Below are 27,312 nucleotides of genomic sequence, written 5' to 3' on the forward strand. Positions count from 1 at the left end.
ACTGATAACATCAACGACAAGGCGGGCCTCGATAACGATAGTTTTAAACTTTATCCCGTACTTTGCTCAAGAAAACTTCTAACACGTTAATATTATTTTCGTTCATGGTCAAGAATAATAAAACAGGGTTTGCGTGCAAATTTCTGGATTAAGTATGCAGACTTTCCTAAACTTACAGAGTTTGAAATTAAAAATGGCTGAGCATGCGATGCACTGCTTCAATTCCATGGGGAAGCCTGAAACGATTTCGATTTTCACAAGAAACAAGACGCTGAAATCTTCATTTTCTTCGCATGCTGCACATGAACACAAATCGTACAGCTTCAAAGAATTGTGAGACTCAATCTGACCGCAAGAAGTAGTCCGTTAAGGTAGTATGCGCCTCGAAAGTGAAAGACTTAAATTTTGTTCTTATTTTCCTCAATGAAACTTTCAACCGTTCTCTTAGCAAATCATGAATAAAAATCAGGAGTCATTGTGTAAAGTTTGGTACTAGAGAAACAAATTAACTATTATAACATTTGAGCTTACCGAGATATGAAATTCAAAATGGCCGCCATCCCCGTGTTAACTCTATAGTGAAAAATAAAATTTTCAAGTTTTGAAAAACTAAGACGGTGAAACTCTTTCTTACTTCAAGAGCTATGAAATGAGCCGTCACAAGTGGTAGACCAGAAAAGAATTGTAAAAATTTGAAAGTCCGAATATCTGTCCCCGAGGCGTACTCTAGCTACTAAGTAATACAAGTAGGCCTACACCTACATACAATCGATGCACACATCCAAACACTTATATATACATGCACGTATGCATTCCAACGGACAAGATGAAAAGTGAAATAAATGTGTAAACTCCTGGAAGTAATACTAGTACGTGTCACAGTTGAATCCATATAATTCCCAGACTTAATCGATGCTTTACGGTTTAAAGGAATGATGACGAGTTTCGACCGCTGTTAAAAATTCCATCGGAGAGTGAAAAGTTTGTCGGCAATGTGATCCGTGCATTGGTGTTCATAATATTCGAGAAATTTAAACGCATGTGTCATCAAAATTAAACGGACGGTATCACGTGACGTTCTCCAAACCTTGGCACACGATCAAGAAGCTATTACGCTTGCAATATTTTGACACATATGTCATGTTTTGTCATTAGAAGACCTGGTATTTCACGTCCATCTCGTGACTTGCCAAGGGTACACGAACACCGTTCTTGCGACTGATTCCTTCAATTTGATCCGTTGTGTCCCGGTATTCATCTCCTAGAGCAGCGAGCACCGGCGTTTCTTACTGGATTTCCTCGTGGCTACACCCAAACCAACACGACAGGCCTCTTCGAACACCTGCAGAGAGTAAATTACACTCTTCAGAGACCACAAAAGGTTGAAAACAGCATCGCGCCCCCGGGATCGCGCCATGTCTCTACGTTTCTCGGCTCCGAAAATATATGTTTTCAATGAGATTGACAAGTACCCTGAAAGAACTTACAGGAACGTTTTCGCGAGAGCAAGAAAAATAATATTATAATAATGCAACATACTTTGAAAAGAATATAACTTATCTTTACACAGTCATTCATTTATCCATCCATCCATCCATCCATTCATCCGTCTATCTATCTATCCATCCATCCATCCATCAATCCATCCACCCATTCATTCATTCATTCATTCGTTCGTTCGTTCGTTCCTTCATTCATTCATCCTACCTGTTGCAATCATTTTGCGTAAGTGCCGAACATTCCATGTACCGCACGGCTTTAATGCTCGCTGCCAATTTTCACCAGCTTCGCGAGTGATGGGGCTCGTCCCTTTTTCGATAACTCCGAAATGATCTCACCATCTTCTCTGAGATCAGCTTTAGTTCCTGTGATAAACCATTTAACAAACACATTGTAAATCGGATGGTTTTTCCTTCGTTTGAAAACTTCAAAACACGTGGTGCTGCTATCATTTCTTTTGAGTGCATCTCTATCAGTTGCAACTGTTAGTGCTTTTTCCGGTATTTTGTCCTGTTTTGGAAAATGCAGTCTCTTTTTCTTCTCCTAAGGTCGTGTCAAAATGACATGAATCCACTTGTCAACATAGCCTAAATGTATTTGTTGACAATTGATCCTTAGTCCAGACTATAGAATTCGTCATGCGACAGTAATCGACAATAATTATCGACAATAATCATAGGGGGACAACAATATTTTCAATATTTTTAGGAGGAGAAGAAAATCATTTCTTGAACAAAAACACTGAAAATTCCATCTCTTGGTCACCAGCGTGACCAAAGGTTCGATCTCCAAATGGTATAAGATTCTACGTATGCCCTTGTCACGTGAGGGCGAGTTTTAACCATGACGTCACACGTATCAACCACTTACCGACGAGGAGGTAGCCCGTTTCCGGTGCATGGTGTGTTTACTTCCGGGTGCCACTTTGAAGACACATTGTCATATGACGCTTGGCTTACGATACTGAAGCAGATTAAGAAGACATCAGTCTATGAAGAAAAGAATTGAGCAAAATATAAAGAATAAATCTGAAAAAATAATAAATTATCAGACATTATATCTATGTCTGTATCAATGTAGTAAATTAGGACATAAGTGTACATATATATATATATATATATATATATATATATATATATATATATATATATATATATATATATATATATATATACATATATATATATATATATATATATATATATATATATATATATATATATACATTTATTTATTTATTTATTTATTTATTTATTTATTTATTTATTTATTTATTTCAAGCAAGGCCCCATTCATGTGTAATAAATTGTAGATACAATAAGGTCAGCTGTGAGAACATAGGTCAGGAAGGAAATGTGTATTTCCGGTGATCAGGACCCACTTTCGTGTGACCTCAACCATAACAACATTCCCTACCGCCTACTCTATATTCAGAGCAATTTTCATAAGAATCTCGTGCATTTTGTTTTTCACATATTTGCCATACACGTGATTATGAAATCATGGCTCTGAAGAGTCTGCTATATGTTTTTGACTTTGCTTTGTAACTGATGAAAACTTATGTTTCGTAAAATAAAAAAAGCATGCGTCTGCATCTTTTTTCTCAGGCTGTACCTTGCGTTATTTTTAGGCGGCTTTGTATGTCGCGTTTGTCTGCAAAACTGTACTTTTTTCAGAAGTTGCCGCGATGTAAATAAAGAATAACGTTTTCAGTGTACGCTGTACGGTCATAGCCAACGGATATCTGAATCTACGGCAATTCATTGAATCATGGAGCTGTAACTGCTACTTCGCCCTGCAAACAAGGTATCATAATATTGGAAAAGGCATCCATAATAGCAACCTTTCCACAACGTGGAATGGCTTTTCCCACACTATGGTCATATCTTACAAACATTTCGTGAAAAAGCAGAACTGAAAGTCACTAAAATGGTTCTCTATTCTACTGCATTGTTTTTACGTTGCTACGCACCTGTGGATAGGACAGTGGGCGGAGTCTGTCATAGTCTTCTTGGCCAGCTGTATCCCATAACCCTAAGTTGACCACTTGAGAATCCACCATCAGGTTAGCGCAGTAATTATCGAAGCTTTATTTACAGCGAATGAGAAGTAAGAATTGAACGTAAAAGTACTGGTTTCAACTGTAACTGACCTTTTCATTCATGCTGAATGTCACTCCATATGTAATGAGTTCAGTTTCGCATCGTATGCCGGTATGAGGTGAATTCAAACAATGAGTGGTCTGGGCTACGATACATTACGGGAACGATAGCATTAAAGGGTATTCTATACTGCAGAACAAATAATATTTGTCATATGTCGACTCGAAATACCAGGTATTAGCCTTGCCAACACAACATGCAATTTTATTATTGGCAAATGAATTCAGACCAGGACTAAGGGACTGGACACATATTACAGGGGGGGTGGGCCGGTGTTTTTTGGGGATGGGTCGCCATTTTTCGCGCAAGCATTTTTGAAGGGTCATAAAATTTTGTGTATGCCTATGCGGGAGAGTCACCTTTTTTTTATGCATCAAAGCTGAAATTGCATGTGCATGTATTGAAGAATATGGAATACTGAAATAAGAAAAAATACCTCCTGGCAGTTTCATTTTCTGCCATTTCAATTTCGGCGCGCCCTTCGGGCGCAAGTTTAAGGGTATGATAAACAATGTATTGATGATCAAAACAGCCACATTGATTTAAGTTGTCATGATTTCTACTTATCCAACTCCTCTATTGTGCATAACTGTCCCCTATTATGACTCTTTCAATAACAATTTGGGAGATCACTTATTTGATATCATTCTCCCATTGGCAATACATTGGGTATAGGTCGGTGTCAAATGTTCATGTCGCTGTATGTACATTTTTTATTTTTTGAGGACATTGACAGAATTCGAATACAAACTATTCAGAATAGTGCAAAATTTCATCAATAACAACTGGAAGCTTCAGGTCGAACAACTTTTGAATAACAATTTAGGATCAGATAACCTATGAGTTATTTGTAGTTTCCTCATAGCCTACAATGTATAGTGAATCAACATTTCGATTAAATTCCAAAATCAAATTTCTTGCACAACCATGGACTTGAAATCACCCTAGTCTAATCATTAACATTAATACTAATAATTAAGTGTACATAAATGCACAGATTTACTTAGTTTTGTATTGGAAAAATATTCATAGTTTCATCATAGACTGCTATGCATAGTGAATTGACATTTCAGTCAAATTCCAAAATCAAATTTCTTGCACAACCATGGACTTGAAATCACTCTGGTCTAATCATGAACATTAACAGTAATACTTAGGTGTACATAAATGCACAGATTTACTTAGTTTTGTATTGGAAAATAATTATTCATAGTTTTGTCATAGACTGCCATGTATAGTGAATCAACATTTCAGTGATATGCTAAAATGAAATTTCTTGCACAACCATAGACTTGAAACCACTCTAGTCTAATCATGAACATTTATACCAATAATCGAGTGTACATAAATAGACAGACTTGCAAAGTTTTGTATTTTAAAACAATTATTCTTAGTTTTGTCATAGACTACAATGTATAATGGATGAACTTTTTATGCGAAATTCAAAAAACAAAGTTCTGTACACAGATGCACGTGTTTTTTACCACCCTCTTCTAATCAAGTACAATTATGTCAATTATTCAGGGTCCATATATGCGCAAAAAGTGCATATTATTAATTGTGAAAGATTTTTTTTACAGTTTTGTCATACACTCCCATGTATAGTGGATCAACATTTTGAGTGAAATTCAAAATCAAATATCTTGTTCACATGTGCACTTATAAACAATCCATGCTAATCAAGTATATTTATATCAGTTATTAAACATCTATAGATGAACAGATATTGCTAGTTTTATATTGGAAAATACACGTTCATAGTTTTTTTATAGTCAACTACCATGTATAGTGAATCAACATTATCGATGAAATCTAAAAATTACATTGTTTGTACATGCATGCACTTTTTACCTGCCACTTCAAGCAAAGTACATTTACATGAATTATCACACACATATGATTTGAAATTTTTTGGACAAAGCGTTATATCAGCCACATTTTGCCTTCCTTTTGGGAGGGGGATTTCAAAAGTATAGCAAGTCAGAAGGGGGGTCTTGAACACATTGCGGGTTTGTTGGGGGTATTGAGTAACAGGGGAGGGTCATTTATTTTCATGCACTGATAAGGGGGAGAGTCACTAATTTTTGTGCATGAACTTTTGAAGGGTCACTATTTTTGATGCAGCGGTGTTTCGAAAAAACACCGGCCCACACCCCCCCCCTGTAATTTGTGTCCAGTCCCTAAGATTGGGTTGTCAAACATGACATCACACAAAACACATATATCGGCTGTATTTAGTATTTACAAATCTAATACTACGCAATTCGATATGATTTTGGCAGGAGAACAGAAATACTTTAGTTCTATCAAATTAAAAAAATTGAAAAGATAAGAAATGTTACTAGATAATGGAACTGTGATAACGTTTAGGTCTACGCATGCTACGTGTCAAGCACTTTAAGGTTAGGGTGTACTTCAAACTGGCCCGCGGCGATTCTCTCTTTCTCACATCCGCACAGATTACCACTGATAAGCCATGTGTATATATTACCCCCGTGTTGCCTCGTCCGATAACCCGTCACCTGATCCATGCCCACTTCCTCATCATTGATATTTTTATGACCTATTAATCTCCGAGACAGACGACCCGGAAAAAAAACTTTATCAAAATGAAAATACAGATGATCAAGTAAAACACTGCTGGATTTTTGAAATTCGTAACCTTCTTTCATTAGCCAAAATAAAAATTAATGAAGCTTTGAAACATTACATGTGGAAAAATTGTCAAAAAGAGTGTTCTTTTCAGTATATCCTATTCCATTCTCAATAGTCTCGTTTGCTTGATTTTATAAAAGGACGTGGAGTGACAGATCGAAAATTTCTCGACCAGTGACACAGCAAAACTCGACAAAATATGTGCGCCCATGGTACAAAGTCTCTTGCCAACGCCCCGACTGATAAGCTTAGAGTTGCACCGTTAGACCTGGGAATGGAGATACCTGAACGCGGATATACACCACAATTTTCGCCTTCCGGGATCTGAACCGTTTTTCGGAATAAGCAGAGCGTGCATAGTTCTTCTCGGGAATCAACATTTTTACTCTGTCTATAATAAGTTGTTTTTTCCCTACAACTTGGTATTTACAACACTTTTCAGTATTTTTCCAACTGGACACCCATACAAGATTCCATCGTCTATCCGACCGTGTGACATCAGACAGGGGAAGTTCAGAAGAATCATAACATGAAAGTACGTTTGTATCCTGGGATGCTGTGATCTGAATTCAAGAATCATGAATTAAACTGATCAGAAGTAGTGTTACCGTAATATCGCAAATTGGTGCATTACGGTGTACAATGAAAGGAGCAGTCAACTTTCGATAAAATTCTATCATCCTTGTAACATTTCAGTTGCTGTTGTTCTTTTCGTTGTTCTTTTCGCTTTGTTTGTTTTACGAACACTGCTCATGTTATTTGATGAAGGCAAAGCTATTACTGTCCGGTTCCGTGCCGTTGTTATCGCGTACAAAGACATTACTTGAAGTATGTATGTATGTATGTATGCACTATGCACATAGAACGGACTTGGTGGACATTTTGGATAATTAGTGACTTAAATTTCTATCAGCAGAAAGAAACAATAACTTTAACGCCATGACAACCGAATGTAAACGTAAAAAAGATGGCTACTGTCTTTCATCAGGGAGCATGAATATTAATAACACGTGCATGGCATTGGACTCACGAAATCTCATCGCACTTGACCTTGGCACACCCCTGACCGAAAGTTTAGAAGTGTCAAAATCCAACGATGAAATTATAATTTAAACCACAGACGCTAAGTTTAAATTTTCCTCAACTACTAGCTAGTAAGATCAATTGCCAAAATAGTTGTCGGAAGTTTAGATTATTGTAGGCTGAGGACTTCGAATGATAAACATTTACAGTCAAAATTTGAAAGGTGAAAGAAAATTACTGAAATATATGGTTTCCATGGCGTAACCGCGGCATATAAGTTAGTGCGAATCGCACACACAAGAATCGAATAAGCCATAGACCCCTTCCCTCTAAACGTAACGAGTTGTGCATGCGATGCCTGTGTTTTAGATATTCACGGCCCCATAGCACATTCTTATATTCTTCACGCTGTAAAAATACGCATAACATAGCATGGAAAAACGTTAGAGTTCTCTCGAAAAGTACTTACACTGTTGGGATGTATTCGCTGGGAAATGCATTCTGTACATAGGATATCAGCATACAGGTTTTACCAACTGCACCATCGCCGACCACGACACATTTTATAGGTTTGGCGGTGGCCATATTGCACTGTCAAGAATAAAAGTTAAGTTCAGTCTAAGTTCATTCTTATCGGTACATTTATTGATTTATCTATTTTAAGGAAACCCATAAGTGCATAAAACATTCTTTTATATATATATATATATATATATATATATATATATATATATATATATATATATATATATATATATAATTTCCCACGAGGACACTGTATACTTCGATGAACATCATATCTATTCTTATATATATATATATATATACACATATATATATATATTTATGTATGTATGTATGTATGTATGTATGTATCTCTGTGTATAATAATATTCGTTGTCTATTCTGATCAAGATTTTTTTTTGTTCATCTTACTGGCTTACTCAGGTTCACGCGTTTACAATCTGCTAGCCGCCATTTTGGTAATCGAACCGAAGAGAGTGGCTAAGGGCGCAACTACGATCAAGTCAACGGAAAATTTTCACAATATCAACAGTAATTACAAGAATTGTGGAAGTTTGCGGTTTGAATTGGTTAGTTAATGATTACTGTACGAAACGGTCAATAAGTCAACAGCTGGTCACGTGCAGTGTGAAATACCTTCTGAGGTTGTTAAGCTCTTAATGTATTGTTTGCACTTTCATATATACTTCATTAATTTGCCTTTGGTGCCTGGAAATCAATAACTTTATCTTGAATAATAAGAATGCCACGGTGTCTGGCCAACTTGTTATGCACTATGGTGCGGACACTACACTGAGATCACACATAAACAACAATGCGGGCCGTAACCTATCCCGATAGCCAGATGATGGCGCGATGTGCGACCGGCCAAATCTAAAGCAATACAAAGTTTCCGACTTCACGACTTCTTGAACCGCAGCTTGCAAGCCATGGCCATAAATACATGAAACAAAGGAGACGACTCATGCGTGAGGAAGAAAGATACGCTAACATTCGTGTCAGGTTATCTGACAGGTAGGGTCACATTCATGGATGATTTGGTTGAAAATACACCAATTTTGTGATTCTGTGTAAACTGAATGATAAAAATTTCAATTTTAGAAAACTATTCACTTTCAGTCTGCTCTGTTTATCATTTTGTTGTATAACTGACTTTTGGTAGTATACCAGGACCAAGATTTACAGTACTAGTGACTCTGTCATATGGTCTGTACGACATACCGGTAGTTACAAACAATACTCATGCGTGTGTACATTGGACTCTTACCATCGCAATTTGCAGCTGATCAGACCCGGCCTGTGGATGTTACTCCTGACCAACGTTTCTGGGTTTTTTTTAAATCTATCTTTGATGAGATATACCCATGAGATAAACCGAAATGTTCCCAATGAAATCAGCCCCAATGCACGAACCAGGCTGGATTGACAAGTCAACTTTTGCGCATCAGACGGTCCCAGCGAGTAGTTCGCTGTTTTTGGCGCGTTCTGAACCCCACACCCTCTGAGCTCTCATATCAGCTGTAATTTTGCTCCCATCGGTGGTAAACAGTTCAAATTATCTAACAAAGTCCGAAGTTATAAGACCGACAAATCAACACCAATAACTACTGCAAAACTCACCTGTTTTTGCCTTCTTGTGTGAAGTTACCGGACACAGCAAAGAGCAGCAGAGAAATCCAATATATCACACTCTACGACTAGTTGGAAGCGCGACAACCAAACACTGTGGAGGTCAGTTCGCAGACTCCAACACGGAAATAGGTGGATTTGAAACACACACTGACGTTAAATAGTAACGAATACGTTCTATAAATATCTATTAGAAAATAGGAAAACTCTCAAAACTTTGATTTTCTTTATACAGTTTTTATGGTAGCCCAACACTATTGACCAGTTATTTCACGTCTGGTTTGATGAATTGGTGCGTACGTCTGCTCTTCGAAAGCGTCTGTCCGATTTAGTCTCTATTTGGCATTTTTAGTAATCGACTTTTTGCAGATTTGCAGAAAATGATTCTACGTATACAGACCCTGTAATTTGCCGAAAGTTTCGTGAAAAAAGCCCTGTTGTGAATTCTGTATTTCGGTCTCATCCCACGACGAAATAAACCTTTCCACGGATATTTATTGGACTTGGCAAGACCTTCAATTCATTAACTCACCGATTCTATCGGTAAGATTTGACCAATCATATAGAATGAGTGACGTCACTGTGATGTTCCCTAACACTGACTGACCGATGGTGGACACAAGAATTATTGGAGATTTCCCATGATTTTTCACATGCGACAGACAGGAAAGTGATTCGATTTGACTAATCACCTTATAGTCTTATTCAACGTAGTTTTAACGAGTTTTTGTTAACTGACTAGGCTATATCCAATAGAAAATGTTCTTTATATATCACGGTACACAAGGAACATGATGACATTCAAACACTCTACCCACGTCACACCTTCCTCCTTTGTATTCAAGGTCAATGCTATTTCAGGTGTAAGACTATAGTACAATTTTCAACACCGCCGGTAACTTTTCGATTTGAACTTCCTTGACATTAAATTTCACCAACCTACATTGGCATTGTAAGTTCCAAAGGTCACATTTCAATTTATCCAGACACGAACACGAAATCTAGAGGAAATCTGCACTGTCTGGAAGTGCCTCTTTTTAACAGGTGACAACAAAATCACGCACGTGAAAACACACTGTCTTCACATGCAAGTAAGATTAATAACATCCGGAACGTAATTTTGTAAATCTTGGTCTAGAGTAACACTTACAGTAGATGAGTTTTAAACTAAAAATTGTAAGCATATGGTATGTGCTCACTTGCACTGGCGGGTTGGGTAGTCTGCTTTACCGGCCCTTAGGGACCGGCGCGGCGCACAGTCGCTTCTGTAAATTGTACCAAGCCGACGATTGCTGTGTATCGAACCACACAAGCGACTGTGGACCGGCGCTACTCAGCCACAGGCGCTCCTTAGCTGGGTCGTCTGCTAAGTAGATCGATTTTCGGATCGATTTATCGATCCCGTAGTCGATATGCCCGCCACTGCAACCTAAATACTCACAAGGTGTGCAACACAATCACTCAAAAAACACACCACCCGATTTGTCTACTGGCCGTGCGCTCACACAAAACATTCAGAACTACACTCCCATATACCTAGTTGTATCACAAATTAACCATCTCCTCGAAAATCACGCCAAAGAGCGTGTTACTCACGTCATCTTGAAGAAATCGGCCGTGTTTTGAGACTAAGCGGGGTGAAATGCAGCCTGCAGAACGATTCTACCATATGACGTATTTTTTTCCACTGCTGATTGGTTCAACTGTACTTCACAAGTGACGTCTTGCAGTGACCTTTGTTTGGCCGTTGATTAGCCAATCAGCAGTGGAAAAATTACATCATATGGTAGAATCGTTCTGCAGGCTGCATTTCACCCCGCTTGATCTCAAAACACGGCCGATTTCTTCAAGATGACGTGAGTAACACGCTCTTTGGCGTGATTTTCGAGGAGATGGTTAAATTTGTGATACAACTAGGTATATGGGAGTGTAGTTCTGAATGTTTTGTGTGAGCGCACGGCCAGTAGACAAATCGGGTGGTGTGTTTTTTTGAGTGATTGTGTTTTGCACACCTTGTGAGTATTTAGGTTGCAGTGGCGGGCATATCGACTACGGGATCGATAAATCGATCCGAAAATCGATCTACTTAGCAGACGACCCAGCTAAGGAGCGCCTGTGTACTCAGCCGACAAGTAAGCTACAAGAAATCAAAACTAGTGTCAAACACATCGTGATGATAACAAAAAGCTGTGTAATTTATCCTTCCACCGGAGTTGACTGACAGTCATCATTGACATTCGTGACCTTGATTCAAGGTACGGGTTACTGCGTCCGATCATGTGACCTGGAGGTCAGCAAGTCACTGACTGTATACGGGGCGTGAAAACATGGCGTTTGACCTAAAACATCACTGTGCTCTCACTTGTATTATCTTTGCATCGCTCCTGACTTTATCTGTTTCTATTTCCCCCAAAATTATCGACGAGGTTGTTCTCTGGCAGTCCAACGAAGCAGGTTTCACATATTTTCGCATACCCGTCGTGATTCGCATCCCGAATGGCGATCTCCTTGCGTTCTCGGGCGCTCACAAGTCGAGCCTGAGTGACATCGACGCGAAGGGGTTGGCGATGCGGCGATCAACAGATACGGGTTATTCATGGAAACCCATGGAAATTATCTACGAAGATTTGTCGGTCAAAGAAGGTTACCTGAACATAGGGGCGGCGTTAGTCGACCACGACAAAAATATCACCATGTTTCTGTACTGTCACTGCCCACACCGGCAGTGTGGACCTGGCGTCATACCCGCAAACTACATCATCAAAAGTCATGACTTTGGATACACCTGGTCTGAACCCGAGGATTTGTCCGTCAAAAATCCAGCCTTTAAAAACTGGACTTGGTGTCCTGGCCCTGGCTACGGAATCCAGAAGCGATTTGACCCCGCTAAGGGCAGATTGATTGTATGTGGCCATACTGTCGACAGAAACAAGCAGGCGTCAGAGATAGTGTACTGTGTTCACAGTGATGGTGAGTTGCTACTTTCCTCCATGTATGATGACGTCCCCATGGTGATGTTAAATATGCATTTTGAACAAAAATGACACAAACTCCGTGATTTCAGAGAGAAAAGTGCGCTTTTGTTTTGTGCGTGGGACATCATGTGACTGAGCCAGTTTATATGAACTCAGTGTGCTAATTGTCACACGCTTCTTACCATCATCATCATCATTGTGTCATCAGTAGTATCAACACTGCTCTATCATGCCATCATATCACTATCCAATCCCTGTCTTAATGACAGCATTCATCATCATCATCATCATTATCATCATCATTGTCATCATCATTCTTGTGGTAACCATGATCACCATTAGAATCACCATATATATCATCCTCCTCCTCCTCACCATTGTCATCATCGTCATCATCATCATGGACGACATAATTGTCATTATCATTTTGAACATCTTTCAAAGCACATCTCTTGCAGCACTTCGATGTTCATCAAATTATGCATATTATTCAGAGGCATATGCTGCAATACAGAGGTTTCTTCCCTTTCATATGTAACCCTGAATTTTAATACATCTTTGAACACTAGATCATGGAAGTTCCTGGCAGATAGGTGGATCCCTGGTTGGTGTGCCGTACAAGGTTCCAAAGAAGACTGGAGACTTTATGCCAGATGAATCACAGGTCAGAATCTTCCTCTAAATAATATCTTTCTGAAAAGAAACAGTCATAAATGGAAGCTGATGACATTATTATTTACAAAAAAGCAACAAGAGAAAGTCAAAAGTATTACCTCAGTATTCTTGCATGAAGTTCTTTCTTCTGAATCTGTGGTTGTATAATAAAATCTGCATGGCACCCAGAGTCAATTTTTATGGAGAGGGACTCAGGCTGAGCGAGTGTTTATGTTTTAAAGTCAAGAATTTGAAGAGTTTTAAGCATGCTACGTAAAGTTTTCACCATAGAATTAATACAGGGATGGCAGCCATTTTGAATATCTAGTTTCAGTCTTTAATAACAAATTTTCATGGAAAACTCCCATTTTATTCTCCAGTGCTTTCCACAGCTTGGAAAACAATCAGAGGGTTGGCTAATTTACATAACAATTTATAATTTGCCTATTCTTTTGTTGTTGAATTGTATTCTAATGTATGGTTATTAACATATGAATATAATGCTGGCAAAACAGAAGGGTGGCCCATCCCTCAAAATCATCTTGTGGGAACCCTGTTCTTGATTTGGGAAGAGAATGGTGTAAAGATTTCTCGAGAAAAGTTTGAGAAAATGTTTAAGTCTTTTCAGTTTAATGTGGACATTTCTGCTTGGATCAGTACACTACTTTTTATCTGAAATATGATATAATTTGAAGATTCTTCTGTTTTGAATCTGTTAAAGTTTCAGATCTGTTTTGGAAAATCTCTTTACGCCTTCCTTCTGTTTATCAGATATTTTAATACAATTTAACTATTTGGGGATAATTGCATGACAAGGAAAGTATTTATAGTCTGTTTACATTCTTTTTAGCACAGCCAACTTATAATTACAAACTTCATCCAAATACAAAAGACTCTACAAAATGAAGAAAATGCGTAGATCGCTATGCAAGGATCCAAAATTGTTCCTACCATGTTGTTTTGAAGTAACATTTTAAGTATTAAGGAAATGACGGCACACACACACACATTTGCATAATAAAAATATATCCTGGTGTGACATTATTATTGCATTTTTAATCAGATAAAATATGAGTCAGTGTCTTTTTTGAGACAGGTACATCAACAAATTCTACTGAGGTGCCTTGGCAACATCATCTTTGTTCCTCTTGGTATGTCAATGCAATCCTATGTTGCTGGGGTTCCATATCGTTTACCTATGGACTCAAACTGTACCAGAAAACACTGTGAGTAAATTATCCATGGTCAACATTCAATTTTATTTCAGATTGTGGAACTATCAGACGGAAGTCTATTAATGAACTCCAGGAACCAGTTTCATTTTCACTGCTTGTGCCGAATCATCTCAAGAAGCTTTGACGGTGGCCTGTCCTTCCCAATGCCACACGTGAAAGTGGATCCAAAACTTATCGATCCCGCCTGTGATGGCAGCATCATCATCCACAAGGGAATCATGTTCTTTTCAAATCCAGCAAGCACCAAAGGACGCGAAAATATGACAGTCAGATGGAGCCTGAACAACGGCACATCATGGGAGGGCGCTTTATTTGTTTTCCCAGGGAATAGTGAATATTCCACATTGACAGAGATAGACAGTAACAGTATAGGTTTGCTTTATGAAAAGAACAATTACAAGGAAGTGTCTTTCGTGAAAATCCAAATTCACTGACCCAGAATTACAGTGGCTAGGCTTTTATTTATGCAGATGTGTGTAGTTTTTTATTCTTCAAGCACAGTCTCGCTGTGATGGTCAGACTGTACTTAAAGTAAAGTTATGTCTCAAATGGTTCGGACTCAACCCACGAGAAAATCTTGTGGTCTGAGGCTTAGATGATCCATGTGGAGATGGATTCCAAAGAGAAGTACAAACAACTTCATTTGTAATCCAAGGGGACAATCGACACATAATTCTTGAATTTGCTTGAAGCTAATTTACTGACTGATAAATTGTGTGCCACTGAGAATAAATAAACCTGGCCACGTGACACTATGGATTTATCTCTGAATGGACAGGTCAAATTCATGGAGACATAGCTTTAAGGTAGTATGCGCCTCAAAATTAAAAGATCTAAACTTTTCGCTCAAACCAGCCTCAAGGAAACTTTCGACCATTCTCTTTCAAAATCAAGAATAAAAATGATTCATTATGCAAATAGTGATACTATTGACACAAAATACCTGTAATTTACCAATATTTGAAATTCAAATTGCTGCCATCCCTGTATTTAGCTCTATGGGGAATCCAATATTTTTGATATTCAAAACCACAAGCCAGTGAAAACTGAAGTTAGTCCATTAGTTTTCAAAATAAACTCTCGCAAATCAAGTGGTGGAGCAAAATGGTATTATGAAATTTTTAGAGTCTGAATATCTGTCCGTGGGGCGCATTCTCATAAACAGTGAGTACAAGTAAGCTGTACCAGTATTCCAGAATACATTCAAGGCCCAGCATAGTTTTGTCCTGGATTTTCATTCACAGAATTATTCTGCCAAATTCTTCATCACACAGACTAAGACACGTTCACTCTATTTTACCAAACAAAGGTCCCAACTTTGACACAGAAATCGAGTTTGTACACTTTATGTCTTTCCAGACCAGATACAGTGTACATGTAGCAGAAACAGAAACGCCTTATTGCAGAAGACCAACTGTAGTCTTATGTCATCTTTGGTAACCAAGCGGTCTTGGCTAGAGTTTATTAGAAACTGCATCACTCAAGCCATGTAGACTAGATGATGGCTCCCAAGACTGCGTGATACAAATGTTTATGCTTTTTATGCACTGAACCAGCACATCTTATACATAACTTGTATCATACAGTCAGTCTCCTCCTTTCTTTCTGTCAATGTGCTGATGCAGGCAATACCCAAGTACATTACTGTTTTCATCAGGTTTTTCTTCTAATGTTTTTCACAGCAGGCACCATCCTCTTGAATATTCAGATTGTACAGCGAGTTGCAGTGTCTGTCAGTTGAGTCCGCATATCCAGCATGAATTCTACTCATGCACTGGGCTATTAAAAAAGCTACTGTCACTAGTCAAAGTAACAATGAATAGTCTAGATCAATTGCCATGTCTCAGCCCTTTTACCCCCATTGTACTCTCAAGAGGTCCACTTCACCATAGAAAACAATGGAATTGGGTCAAACCATGGTGGTGAAAGGGTTGTAAAGGGTGAAGAGGTAGTACATAAAATTTACCCGGTTCTTGCTCTAGTTGCAGAGGCGCAGCTGATCTTGGCATTGAGGACAGTGTGTAAGAGGCAGTCAAAGGGTCGCACGAGGCAAGTGACATTTTAGACACCACCTTCACTGCCACAAACAGCTGCGCTTCAATGGCTATTCTTGCTTTAGTTTGTCAGAGTGCAATAATTTTACACACTTTTACTGCTTTTGAGTTTGGAGTACAGTGCAGCATTTACCGAGACACAAAAAATACACAGAGATCTATATTTTGCACCATTGAGACAGAAGTAACTACAATGAAGAGGCTTGTCATATATCATGTTTTCTCAAGATAAAAGCTCTTTCACTAATTTTTTGTATCGTAATTCTCAAGTTTCAGAACTTTCTGTAGGCTGCATAGATGTTAAATTTTAAGATGCAGTTTTATCTAAGGTGGAAATTCACATCACAAGAAATGAAGAAAATAAATCTATTTGGACAAGAATGTGCTTTGGGGAAAGTCTTTTGAACACACATTGTTACAGTACTTGTATTGTTTGCTGTTTGCATGGAGTCATTTTGAAATCTGTGGAGTAAACGAAAAATCTCACCATGTTGTTATAATGAAAATTTAAAAATTTAGTTTTCACTGCATTTTTAACACATGGTGTTGAGGCCATATGGTTTTAAAAGTTTGTTCACCTGATCCAAATCTTTGCAAAGTGACCTTGAATTTTATTCTTAATTATGTGAAAGAGAATGGTTTTAAGTTTCCTTGGGGAAAGTTTTAGCAACTTTTAAAACCTTGTGTTTCAAAGCACACATTGTACATGCCTCAAATTGAAAGATTTAAACATTTGTTAAGTAAACTTGAAACCGTTCCCTATTGAAATCGAGAATAAAAATCAGGGGTCACTGTTCAAAATTTAGGACTAGAATTATTAATTAATTAATTATTAATTTTCGACATTCAAGATGACCGTCATCACCATGTAAACTCTAAGGGCAAAAATTCAATTTTCGATCTTCAAATCTTGATGAGAAAGACGATAAAAACTTTACTCACTCAACAAGCGTAAGTGTGAACCCCCCTCCCGAACAAGCAGTAGACAGAAAGTATGATGGAAGGACTGTGCTAAGAACCCATGATTCCGCCGCTATCAAGATCAGTGAAAAACGGCACCACTCTGTCGATCAGCAAATGCTTGATTGAATAATGAAATCCTAAGAAAATCTCCTTGAAAGATTACACAGTTGAAAAGGTTGCATTCACGATTGTGGGTGCAGTATATGATGATTTTACAACCGTATCACTTTATTTTTTCAGTGGGCTTATCTGCTACAATGCTTGATATCCGGCGGCCAGTTAAAATCTAATGACTCTTTCGGTTACAGTCTCAAACTAAAATGGAAACGACGAAAAATTTTTTTTGTAAAACGATTTTTGCCCATAACGTTGAACTGCTCGTAGAGGGCGCCCAACAAACACCATGACTAACGTACGCGCGATCATGTAAAGTTGATATAGTTTGTCATAATACAACATTCCTCGAGCCACCTCGACACTTATCATAGTGAACTTTTGTAAAAAGACCTATTCAGATATTGTAAATATCACTATCTGTCATGGAGATTTTGAATAAACTCGACGTTCACATCAGAACAAAGTGCTGAAAATTACAGTGTTTTGGTCTTACAAGTACAATGTTCCTGTGTAAATGTATACCGTTTTCTTCATGCATGTATCGAGTTTGTTCTGACAAATAACAAACTCTTAAAATTTAGTTTATTCATATTCTCTTGGCGACAAACATAAAAAATGAAATTAAATTAATATTGTAATATTAATTAATCATATTAATTTATTAATTTACTTAAATATTAATGTACGTAACATGACATAACATATCAATTCTTTGCTTAAATGAAAAGCCTTATTCATAAATGTGTATAATTGGCATAATAATTCTTCATCGGATGTACGTACATAGGTAATAGAATTTACATACTTAAGATTAGGATGTATAATAAAGTCACTGGGAATATATCTAATTGGAAGTCAGTACAAGCAGGGCAGTCAAATAAAAAATTATATCCATCTTCAACCTTATTTGATTGACAAATTCTACAAAATCTGAAATCACATTAAATGCCACCAACTTTATTTGTTAGTACATTGCATGATATCGTTACAGCCAAGATAAATAATGATTCATGCTGTTTCAAAAATTGCAAAATATTGAATGCTCCAGACAAAGGTAAAACACGAATTACCCAATAAACTCCGTCAACGTGGATCTGATCATCCATAGCTGAACAAAATACACCGAGAATGTGAAGTGACCTTATGGCAGTTCGCGCCTCGAAGATGAAAGACTTAAACTCTTGCTCAAACGTTCCTCAACAAATTTCCACCATTCTCTTTTCAAATCAAACACAAAAATCGGGGGGGGGGGTGTCTCACCCTGCAAGACACAAATTACCCAACATTTCCCATTATTTAAATTCAAAATGACCGTTAGCCTTGTGTTATCTCTATATGGGGAAATAATTTTCCCAATTTTCACAAAACCAAGCCGTGACACCTTTATCCAGTACTCCATAAGCTTCAAAGTGCGCCTTCAGTATGACACAAGTGGTAGACCAAAGGAATAAGTTTGAGAATCGGAATACGTCCCCGAGGCGCATTCTACCTTAAAACATGCAAATCAAATCGTCATTATGCAAATTTTAATTTCTACACTCAGTCATTAAACACACTGTAAATTAAAAGACCAGTTTAATATAAGGAATCGCTTTGAAAAATTCTTCAGGTAGCCCTATGACTGCAAAAATATCAGTCTTTTAGTTAGTAAGTGATGATGTGACTTAGTTATCTCGTCTTACACGAGCAAATAATGAATCCTATTGTGAAGCTACCAAATTTGTGATTAAGTCTTAATCAGGTTGATCTGAAGTTGTAGAGTTTCTCATAATAAGGTTGAGCATCTTGTATGGCTTCGTGGACATAGGTTGGATACGATGAGATATCTTCTATCAGAGAAGAGCTTTGTGTTTCAGGATTTCTTACGAAGCCAGCGCTTCTGGCAACTGTACCATACCACGCATCGTCCCATTTCCATTCCTCGGGACGGCCCGGTTTCCAATGAAGCATGCTTTCTTTGAACCCAAAGCCTACAAAATCACAAAACTTCTTCATCGTAGTTGCAGGGTCACGAAGCAGATCATCATCAGCGTCTATAACCATTGGTGTTTGACCTTTGACATCTCTGATGTGTTGATATAGTTCAAACATTTCTCTAAAACCGGCCTCAGAGGTTATGATTTCACGCAATTCATTCACGTTTTGTTTGGAGAAACATCTGTAAAGAGAGGTGATGGATTTGATTGGGTTACGTATAAGGAATGCATGGCGGTACCCATCGGGAACATAATCCATTTTCCCCATCGCGACCAAGTAGATGGCCATGTCTTTCAAGAAGACACCTCGATACCCGGGAAAAATGTTCTCAAGAGTGATCTTCACCTCACTAAACCTTAACCCTGGCAAAGGATCTTTGGTTCGGAACCCTGTGTCCGTGTTGAAGCTCACTGCTTGGCGGAGGGAATCTGACCGATCTTCGCCCAACAAAGCCGCGTCAGTAAAAAATTCATGAATCACTTTAACGCCCTCTAGAGTCCGTATTGATCGTTCGAACGCTGTCGAACAAGATCTGAATGTAGTCCACAAACAGGCCCTGGTAATCGTATCTTCGGAAGGATTCATCGCATTCTGAAAGAAAACAGTCATTGAAAGCCTAAAACTCATGATCTATTCATGTTTTTATCTTGTCTTAAAGTGGCAATCATAGATTTTGTCAACGTGTCAACAGTTCTACGTTGAAAACACATTACGGGAAGGCTCCATTAACTTAGGAAGACCCTACTTCCCTATGAGGATCACTTTCACAGACCTGCCTTTCCTACAATGGCACTAAAATGGCACCAGCTGGATTAGATAAACATAACAATGGAACATTCACACCTTGAGGGATTAAAAGTCTTCTGTTTGTCACCCGAGTTGGTTAGGCAAGGACTTGGGTTTCAGGTACCATGCAAGTTACATGTAATGCAGTCTTCCCGTAATGAAGCGCTGTTCTTCCATCTGCTTTTGAATAAATTCAAATGTTCACTGGAAAAAGCATGCATGATGATAATTATCTTGCGTGCTTTTCCAAGTCGATTAAATCTAAAATAACGTCTTAAAATAATATCAAATATAAATTTGCCCTTCCAAAGTATTCAAATGTCGTCATTTTGACCACCCTCCCCAAGATCCCATTGTCCGTCCCTTCAAGTCGGGTTTGTTTTCACAACTAGTGTCAGTCCGACCACAGTACTTGATACCTTTGCCTTTTTGTACTATCCGGCCGGTCAACATCGCTTCTTTAAGCCTGAGCAATCACTCGTCATCTGTTCTATTCCTGATGAAGATTCCCTGTGTGGAATCGAAACGTCGAAGTTTTAGAATATACTCTATTTTGGAACAGTCTTGTTTTTCATCTCCTTACGTCATTAAACGTCACCAGTTGGGACAAGTGCGAGATCTAGATTAGAAATGACTCTCACACGACCAATCATTGGTCAGTTCACGATGTAGAAAGTAAACGACTTTCAATATTTCATGCCAAAATGTTTACTGTAGATGAAGTACTAGTAGGTTGTAGATTAAATATCTCGACAAGTGCTTTTCTGTTGTTGTTGTTGTTGTTGTTGTTGTTGTTGTTGTTGTTGTATACTACTCTGCTTATATAGGGTAAGGTTATAGTAGTCTAGCTTCCTGGCCCATTTCTACCGCTGGCTGCGCTGCTAACGAAAATAGGGGCCCTATTTTCGTTAGCAGTGCAGCAGCGGTATAGAAATGTGTCAGGGAACTGGACTAAAGATTACAGGTGTGTAAAGCTGATGACTTGAGGGCGCTCTTTGTGCAGAGGCCTGTCATTCTTTAGCACGTTACATGATAAAGTAAGGTGTTTATATCATTTTTCAATAAACTAATCACACAACGCCCAAAGTCCTAGTTCGCCTGTACGACGTAAATTTCGCTGAGGGAAATCTGGTTGTTGTTTGTATTGTTATTTATGTTTATGTCAGTCGTGTTGTTGTTTATGTGGTTGCCCAATTAAATTCACCGAACATAACTGATGTGTTGTTGTTTCAAACGTAATGTAGATGTCCTAAGAAAGTACAGTGAGAATTGAAATGCACGGGCGAGAATCATCAAGACTCGCCGTTCATTGGCGAGAATCAGCAAGACTCCCAATTCATTGGCAAGAATCAGAATTTCAATTCTCAATGTACTTGGTGAGAATTTCCATTCTCACCGGTGAGAATTTGTTCTCACACTTGATTCTCGCCAAGGAGTGCATTTCTCACCAATCTCCACGGGAGATTAAAATTTTCGCACCGACAGCGGTGAGAATAAGAACAGATTCTCAATGATTGCGAGAAAGCGTCATTTTCTCGCTCTAGTCTCGCAACATACTATTATATAGTGTAACAAGTCATCGTTGATGACACAGTCCCCACTTGTTAATGGGTACTTTGATTACAGGTCCTCAGAGAGGATAAAGTCCTCTTCATTAGGTCTGTGATAAAAATACTTTTGAATAAATTTGCTTGATACATGTCTGAGTTGTAGTTCAGGACATGAAAAAAATCGTAATAAAATGGCCACACGGTGGCCGTATTGGATCGTATCACAAAAAAAATAAATGTGCATATGTATGACATAGGTCAATATCCTTGTAGCAAATTTGATTAAAATTGGTTGAGATATGCCTGAGTTATGGCTTGTACATGAAAAAATCATAACAAAATGGCCGCACAGCAGCCATATTGGATCGTATCACAAAACAAATTAATGTACATATGTATGACATTGGTCAATCTCCTTGTACCAACTTTAAATAAATTCGCTTGATACATGTCTGAGTTATGGTTCTGGACATGAAAAAATGTAATAAAATGGCCGCACGGCGGCCATATTGGATCGTATCACAAAACAAATCAATGTGCATGTGCATGACACAGGTCAATGTCCTTTTACCAAGTTTGAATAAAATCAGTTGAGTTATGCCTGAGTTATGGCTCTGTACATGAAAAAATAGTAACAAAATGGCCGCACGGCAGCCATATTGGATTGTATCACAAAACAAATTGATGTGTATAGCTATGACATTGGTCAATGTCCTTGTACCAACTTTGAATAAAATCTGTTGAAACATGCCTGAGTAATGGCTCTGTACATGAAAAAATCGTAACAAAATGGCCGCACGGCGGCCATATTGGATTGCATCACAAAAAAAATTGACGTGTATAGCTATGACATTGGTCAATGTCCTTGTACCAACTTTGAATAAAATCTGTTGAAGCATGCCTGAGTAATGGCTCTGTACAACTGTACATGAAAAAATCGTAACAAAATGGCCGCACGGCAGCCATATTGGATCGTATCACAAAAAAAATTGACGTGCATATCTATGACATTGGTCAATGTCCTTGTACCAACTTGGAATAAAATCTGTTGAAGCATGCCTGAGTTATGGCTCTGTACATGAAAAAATCGTAACAAAATAGCCGCATGGCGGCCATATTGGATCGTATCACAAAAAAAATTGACGTGCATATCTATGACATTGGTCAATGTCCTTGTACCAGCTTTGAATAAAATCTGTTGAAGCATGCCTAAGTTATGGCTCTGTGCATGAAAAAATCGTAATAAAATGGCCGCCTGGCAGCCATATTGGATCGTATCACAAAACCAATCGACGTGCATCTGTATGACATATGAAGTAATCCTTGTACCAAGTTTGAATGAAATCGCTCCAGGCATCTCTGAGATATCTGCGTGAACGGACGGACGCACGCACGCACGCACGCACGCACGCACGCACACACGCACGGACATGACCAAACCTATAAGTCCCCCCGGACGGTGTCCGTGGGGACTAATAAGCGACAGAAAAGCACAAGGGACTGTCAACAGTCTAATGCCAGCCATACTTTAGCACGTCACATGATAAAGATAATGATTTATATCATTTTCAGTTAACTTCTAGTCCGCCTGTACTGTGTTAATTTCACTGAGGTCAAAATCCGACTTTCTGGGTACTAGGATAAACCACTGGTGGATTGCGAGTAAATCATGGAGATTACTCAATGGTGAAATAATCCGCCAAAGATTTGAACCAACGATATTTAGTCCCGATTTAGCTAAACCAGCTCGTTGATGATCGATGGCCGGAGGTGACGAACCGCGAGTGCTTTGAGCGTCCCTTCGCGAAGCTCCTATGCTACAACAATAGGATCTTATAGGGATTGGACATAAATTACACGGGGGTGGGCCGGTGTTTTTAGAAACACCGTGGGCCGGTGTTTTTAGAAACACCGTTGCATCAAAAATAGTGACCCTTCAAAAGTTCATGCACAAAAATTGGTGACCCTCCCCCTTATCCGTGCATAAGAATAAGTGACCCTCCCTTGTTACTCGATACCCCCAACAAACCCGCAATGTTCAAGACCCTCTTCTGACTTGCTATACTTTTGAAGTCCCCTCCCAAAGGAAGGCAAAATGGCCGATATAACGCTTTGTCCAAAAAAGATCAAATCCTATGTGTGTGATAATTCATGTAAATTTACTTTACTTGAAGTGGCAGGTAAAAAGTGCATGCGTGTTCAAAAAATGTAATTTTTAGATTTCATCGATAATGTTGATTCACTATACATGGTAGTCGACTATAAGAAAAGTATGAACATGTATTTCCCAATATAAAACTAGCAATATCTGTTCATCTATAGATGTAAAATAACTGATACAAATATACTTGGTCAGCATGGGTTGTTTACAAGTGCACATGTGAACAAGATATTTGATTTTGGAATTTCGCTCAAAATGTTGATCCATTATACATGAGAGTCTATGACAAAACTGTAAAATAAAATTCACAATTAAAAATAAGCAGTATTTTGCATATCTAGACCCTGAATAATTGACAAAATTGTACTTGATTAGTAGAGAGTGGTAACACATGCATCTGTGTACAAGAACTTTGTTTTTGGAATTTCGCATAAAATGTTGATCCATTAGGCCCTATACATTGTAGTCTATGACGAAACTATGAATAATTTTTTCCAATACAAAACTTGGCAAATCTGTGAATTTATGTTCGCTTGATTATTGATATTTATGTTCTTGATTAGACTAGAGTGGTTACAAGTCCATGTATGTGCAAGAAATTTGATTTCGGAATTTCTCTGAAATGTCAATTCACTATGCATGGCAGTCTATGATGAAACTATGAATATTTTTTTCCAATACAAAACTAGGTAAATCTGTGCATTTATGTACATCTAATTATTAGTATTAATGTTCATGATTAGACTAGGGTGGTTTCAAGTCTATCGTTGTGCAAGAAATTTGATTTTGGAATTTCACTGAAATGTTGATTCACTATATGCATGGCAGTCTATGATGAAACTATGAGTAATTTTTTTACAATACAAAACTAGGTAAATCTGTGCATTTATGTACACCTAATTATTAGTATTAATGTTCATGATTAGACTAGAGTGGTTTCAAGTCCATGGTTGTGCAAGAAATTTGATTTTGGAATTTCACTGAAATATCGATTTACTATGCATGGCAGCCTATGATGAAAGTATGAATATTTTTTTCAATACAAAACTAGGTAAATCTGTGCATTTATGTACACAGCACGATTGGAACTAATTTGGGATAATTGGATTTTCATATTTTTCAAATTTCTCAAAAGCGTGAGGTGCTGTTTAGCTGAATGTCGCAATATTGCAAATTACTCATAAAAACAAGCGCGTAACTTAAAAAGAAAAGCAGATGAGATAACATTTGTAGATTAAATCGATATTACTTCACCATCCAATTATCCAAAATTAGTTCCAATCGTGTTACATCTACTTATTAGTATTAATGTTCATGTTTAGACTAGAGTGCTTTCAAGTCTATGGTTGTACAGGAAATTTGATTTTGAATTTCACTGAAATGTCGATTCACTGTGCATGGCAGTCTGTGATCAAAGTATGAATATTTTTTTCCAATACAAAACTAGGTAAATCTGTGCATTTATGTACACCTAATTATTAGTATTAATGTTCATGATTAGACAAGAGTGGTTTCAAGTCCATGGTTGTGCAAGAAATTTGATTTTGGAATTTCACCGAAATATTGATTCACTATACATTGTAGTCTATGAGGAAACTACAAATAACTCATAGATTATCTGATCCTAAATTATTATTCAAAAGTTGTTAGACCTGAAGTGTCCAGTTGTTATTGATGACATTTTGCACTATTCTGAATAGTTTGTATTCTGTCAATGTCCTAAAAAAATGTAGGACTTGGATAAGTAGAAATCGTGACAACTTAAATCAATGTGGCTGCTTGGATCATCAATCCATTGTTTATTATACCCTTAAACTTGCGCCCGAAGAGCGTGCCGAAAATAGAAATGGCAGAAAATGAAAGTGCCAGGAGGTATTTTTTCTTTTATCAGTATTCCATATTCTTCAATACGTGCACATGCAATTTCAGCTTTGATGCATGGAAAAAGGTGACCCTCCCCATAGGCTTGCACAAAATTTTATGACCCTACAATAATGCTTGCGCGAAAAATGGCGACCTACCCCCAAAAACACCGGCCCACCCCCCCCTGTAATTTGTGTCCAGTCCCTTAGCGAAGAGACGATCGAAGCGCCTGTGGTTTCGAACTCTTCCTTTCCATTGCGGAACGTTTACGTACTCCACGCGTCGCATTGTCTGTGAACCTCAGATACACACACACACACACACACACACACACACACACACACACACACACACACACACACACACACACACACATCTTATCGCGTATTACCCACAATTCCTGATGTGTTCGATTCGGCGATAAGAACTCTGGTTCCGAGAGTGACACACACACTCAGGTGCCGTCAACTAGACTTCGTGAAAAGGTGTTCGTGCCCATTTTTTCAGCGGGCAGGCAAGTTTGAAAACTAATCAGCTGGCGGGAAGAATCGAAAATTTACTGTGCGGGGAAGAAATTTTATTTTTAGGGGGTTTGGGAAAGAAGTTTTGACATCGGGTATCGGAAAATACGTAGGGGAGGGGAAAGCCGTGGTTTATAGAACTTGAGGGGAGATTAAGCGCCTAACGTAGAGGGGAGCAATGTTCAAAGATACACTGCTAGCTGCTTTCACGGTTTTGCGTTGATCTGGGTTGCCTAGTCAGCTTTGTGGGCATCTACCGGTACAGGGCAATGGAATTCAGTAGGGGGAAGGGCAATTGAATTGAATTGTTGTTGTTGTTGTTGGGAGTGGGAGTGGGAGCGAGGAGACCATTATAGACACTGGAGGTCAGTGGGCATCGAAATTCAGTTGAAGGGCATATTTTCGGCATATGCCAGTGGGAGGGCAGTTTCGAACAGCTCTACGTTCCCCCAAATTTTAGGTCAAGGTCTAAAATACGTAACATTAGTATGTCAGCCTTCAAAACATGTTTTGTTATGATTTTGTGAAATTGATGAAATTTACCAGTTGGCGGCACCAGTCTTTGCTTGAGTGCAATTTGTTGTTGAATCTCTGCCGACTGCGGTGGAGCTTGTATCACGATGTCAGATTAGTAATTCATTTCCGGGTTCGTTACCAGATAGTTCGGGTAAAAACAATTTACTTACCTTTGCCTTTTGATTAGTGCACTGATGCTTGTTTGGCTTGTGCTTTGATTCGAAACATTTAGCACAAATCAGTGTATGCTTGAATCAAAATGCAGACTGTTGTGAAAGACGCTGAGTCACGTAATCCTGCGTAGACCTGTAGCTATAAAGGAGCCGAGAACTGCCAAGGTTCCTGTTCTTATGAAGCAATGCTTTTCTATGCTGACCTTCCCCCGTACCTTTTCAAGGTCGACTATGAAAAGGCAATATCTTTACCAGGAGGTCATGTCAGCTTAG

The 27,312-nt window shown here is 38.3% G+C and overlaps 1 protein-coding gene, 1 long non-coding RNA gene and 1 pseudogene across 2 annotated transcripts; 1 reads left to right on the forward strand and 2 right to left on the reverse strand.

Annotated features, from left to right (window-relative positions):
• Positions 1-1,305: 1,305 nt before the first annotated feature.
• LOC139118140 (ras-related C3 botulinum toxin substrate 2-like) lies at positions 1,306-9,610 on the reverse strand (annotated as a pseudogene).
• Positions 9,611-11,272: 1,662 nt separating this feature from the next.
• On the forward strand, positions 11,273-16,793 carry LOC139119178 (sialidase-1-like). The gene is made up of 3 exons (XM_070682843.1): positions 11,273-12,464; positions 13,039-13,133; positions 14,391-16,793. The coding sequence occupies exons 1-3, from the start codon at positions 11,822-11,824 to the stop codon at positions 14,790-14,792; spliced, it is 1,140 nt and encodes a 379-aa protein (XP_070538944.1). The 5' UTR covers positions 11,273-11,821; the 3' UTR covers positions 14,793-16,793.
• A 1,320-nt stretch (positions 16,794-18,113) lies between these two features.
• LOC139119179 (uncharacterized) lies at positions 18,114-27,236 on the reverse strand. Its single transcript, XR_011548859.1, has 2 exons — positions 27,037-27,236; positions 18,114-20,060 (listed from the first exon to the last, which is right to left on the reverse strand). It is a non-coding gene; the product is annotated as an uncharacterized lncRNA (long non-coding RNA).
• Between the last annotated feature and the right edge of the window lie 76 nt (positions 27,237-27,312).

This window comes from Ptychodera flava, chromosome 19, assembly GCF_041260155.1.
Source record: "Ptychodera flava strain L36383 chromosome 19, AS_Pfla_20210202, whole genome shotgun sequence".
Classification (NCBI taxonomy): domain Eukaryota; kingdom Metazoa; phylum Hemichordata; class Enteropneusta; family Ptychoderidae; genus Ptychodera; species Ptychodera flava.

What these genes read in the sequence shown, in the direction of transcription:
- LOC139119178 (XM_070682843.1), top strand. Translation starts at nt 11,822, where the DNA reads ATGGCGTTTGACCTAAAACATCACTGTGCTCTCACTTGTATTATCTTT. An exon ending in GTACTGTGTTCACAGTGATG is followed by an intron (nt 12,465 to 13,038) that starts GTGAGTTGCTAC and finishes TTTGAACACTAG; the next exon opens with ATCATGGAAGTTCCTGGCAG. An exon ending in TTATGCCAGATGAATCACAG is followed by an intron (nt 13,134 to 14,390) that starts GTCAGAATCTTC and finishes ATTTTATTTCAG; the next exon opens with ATTGTGGAACTATCAGACGG.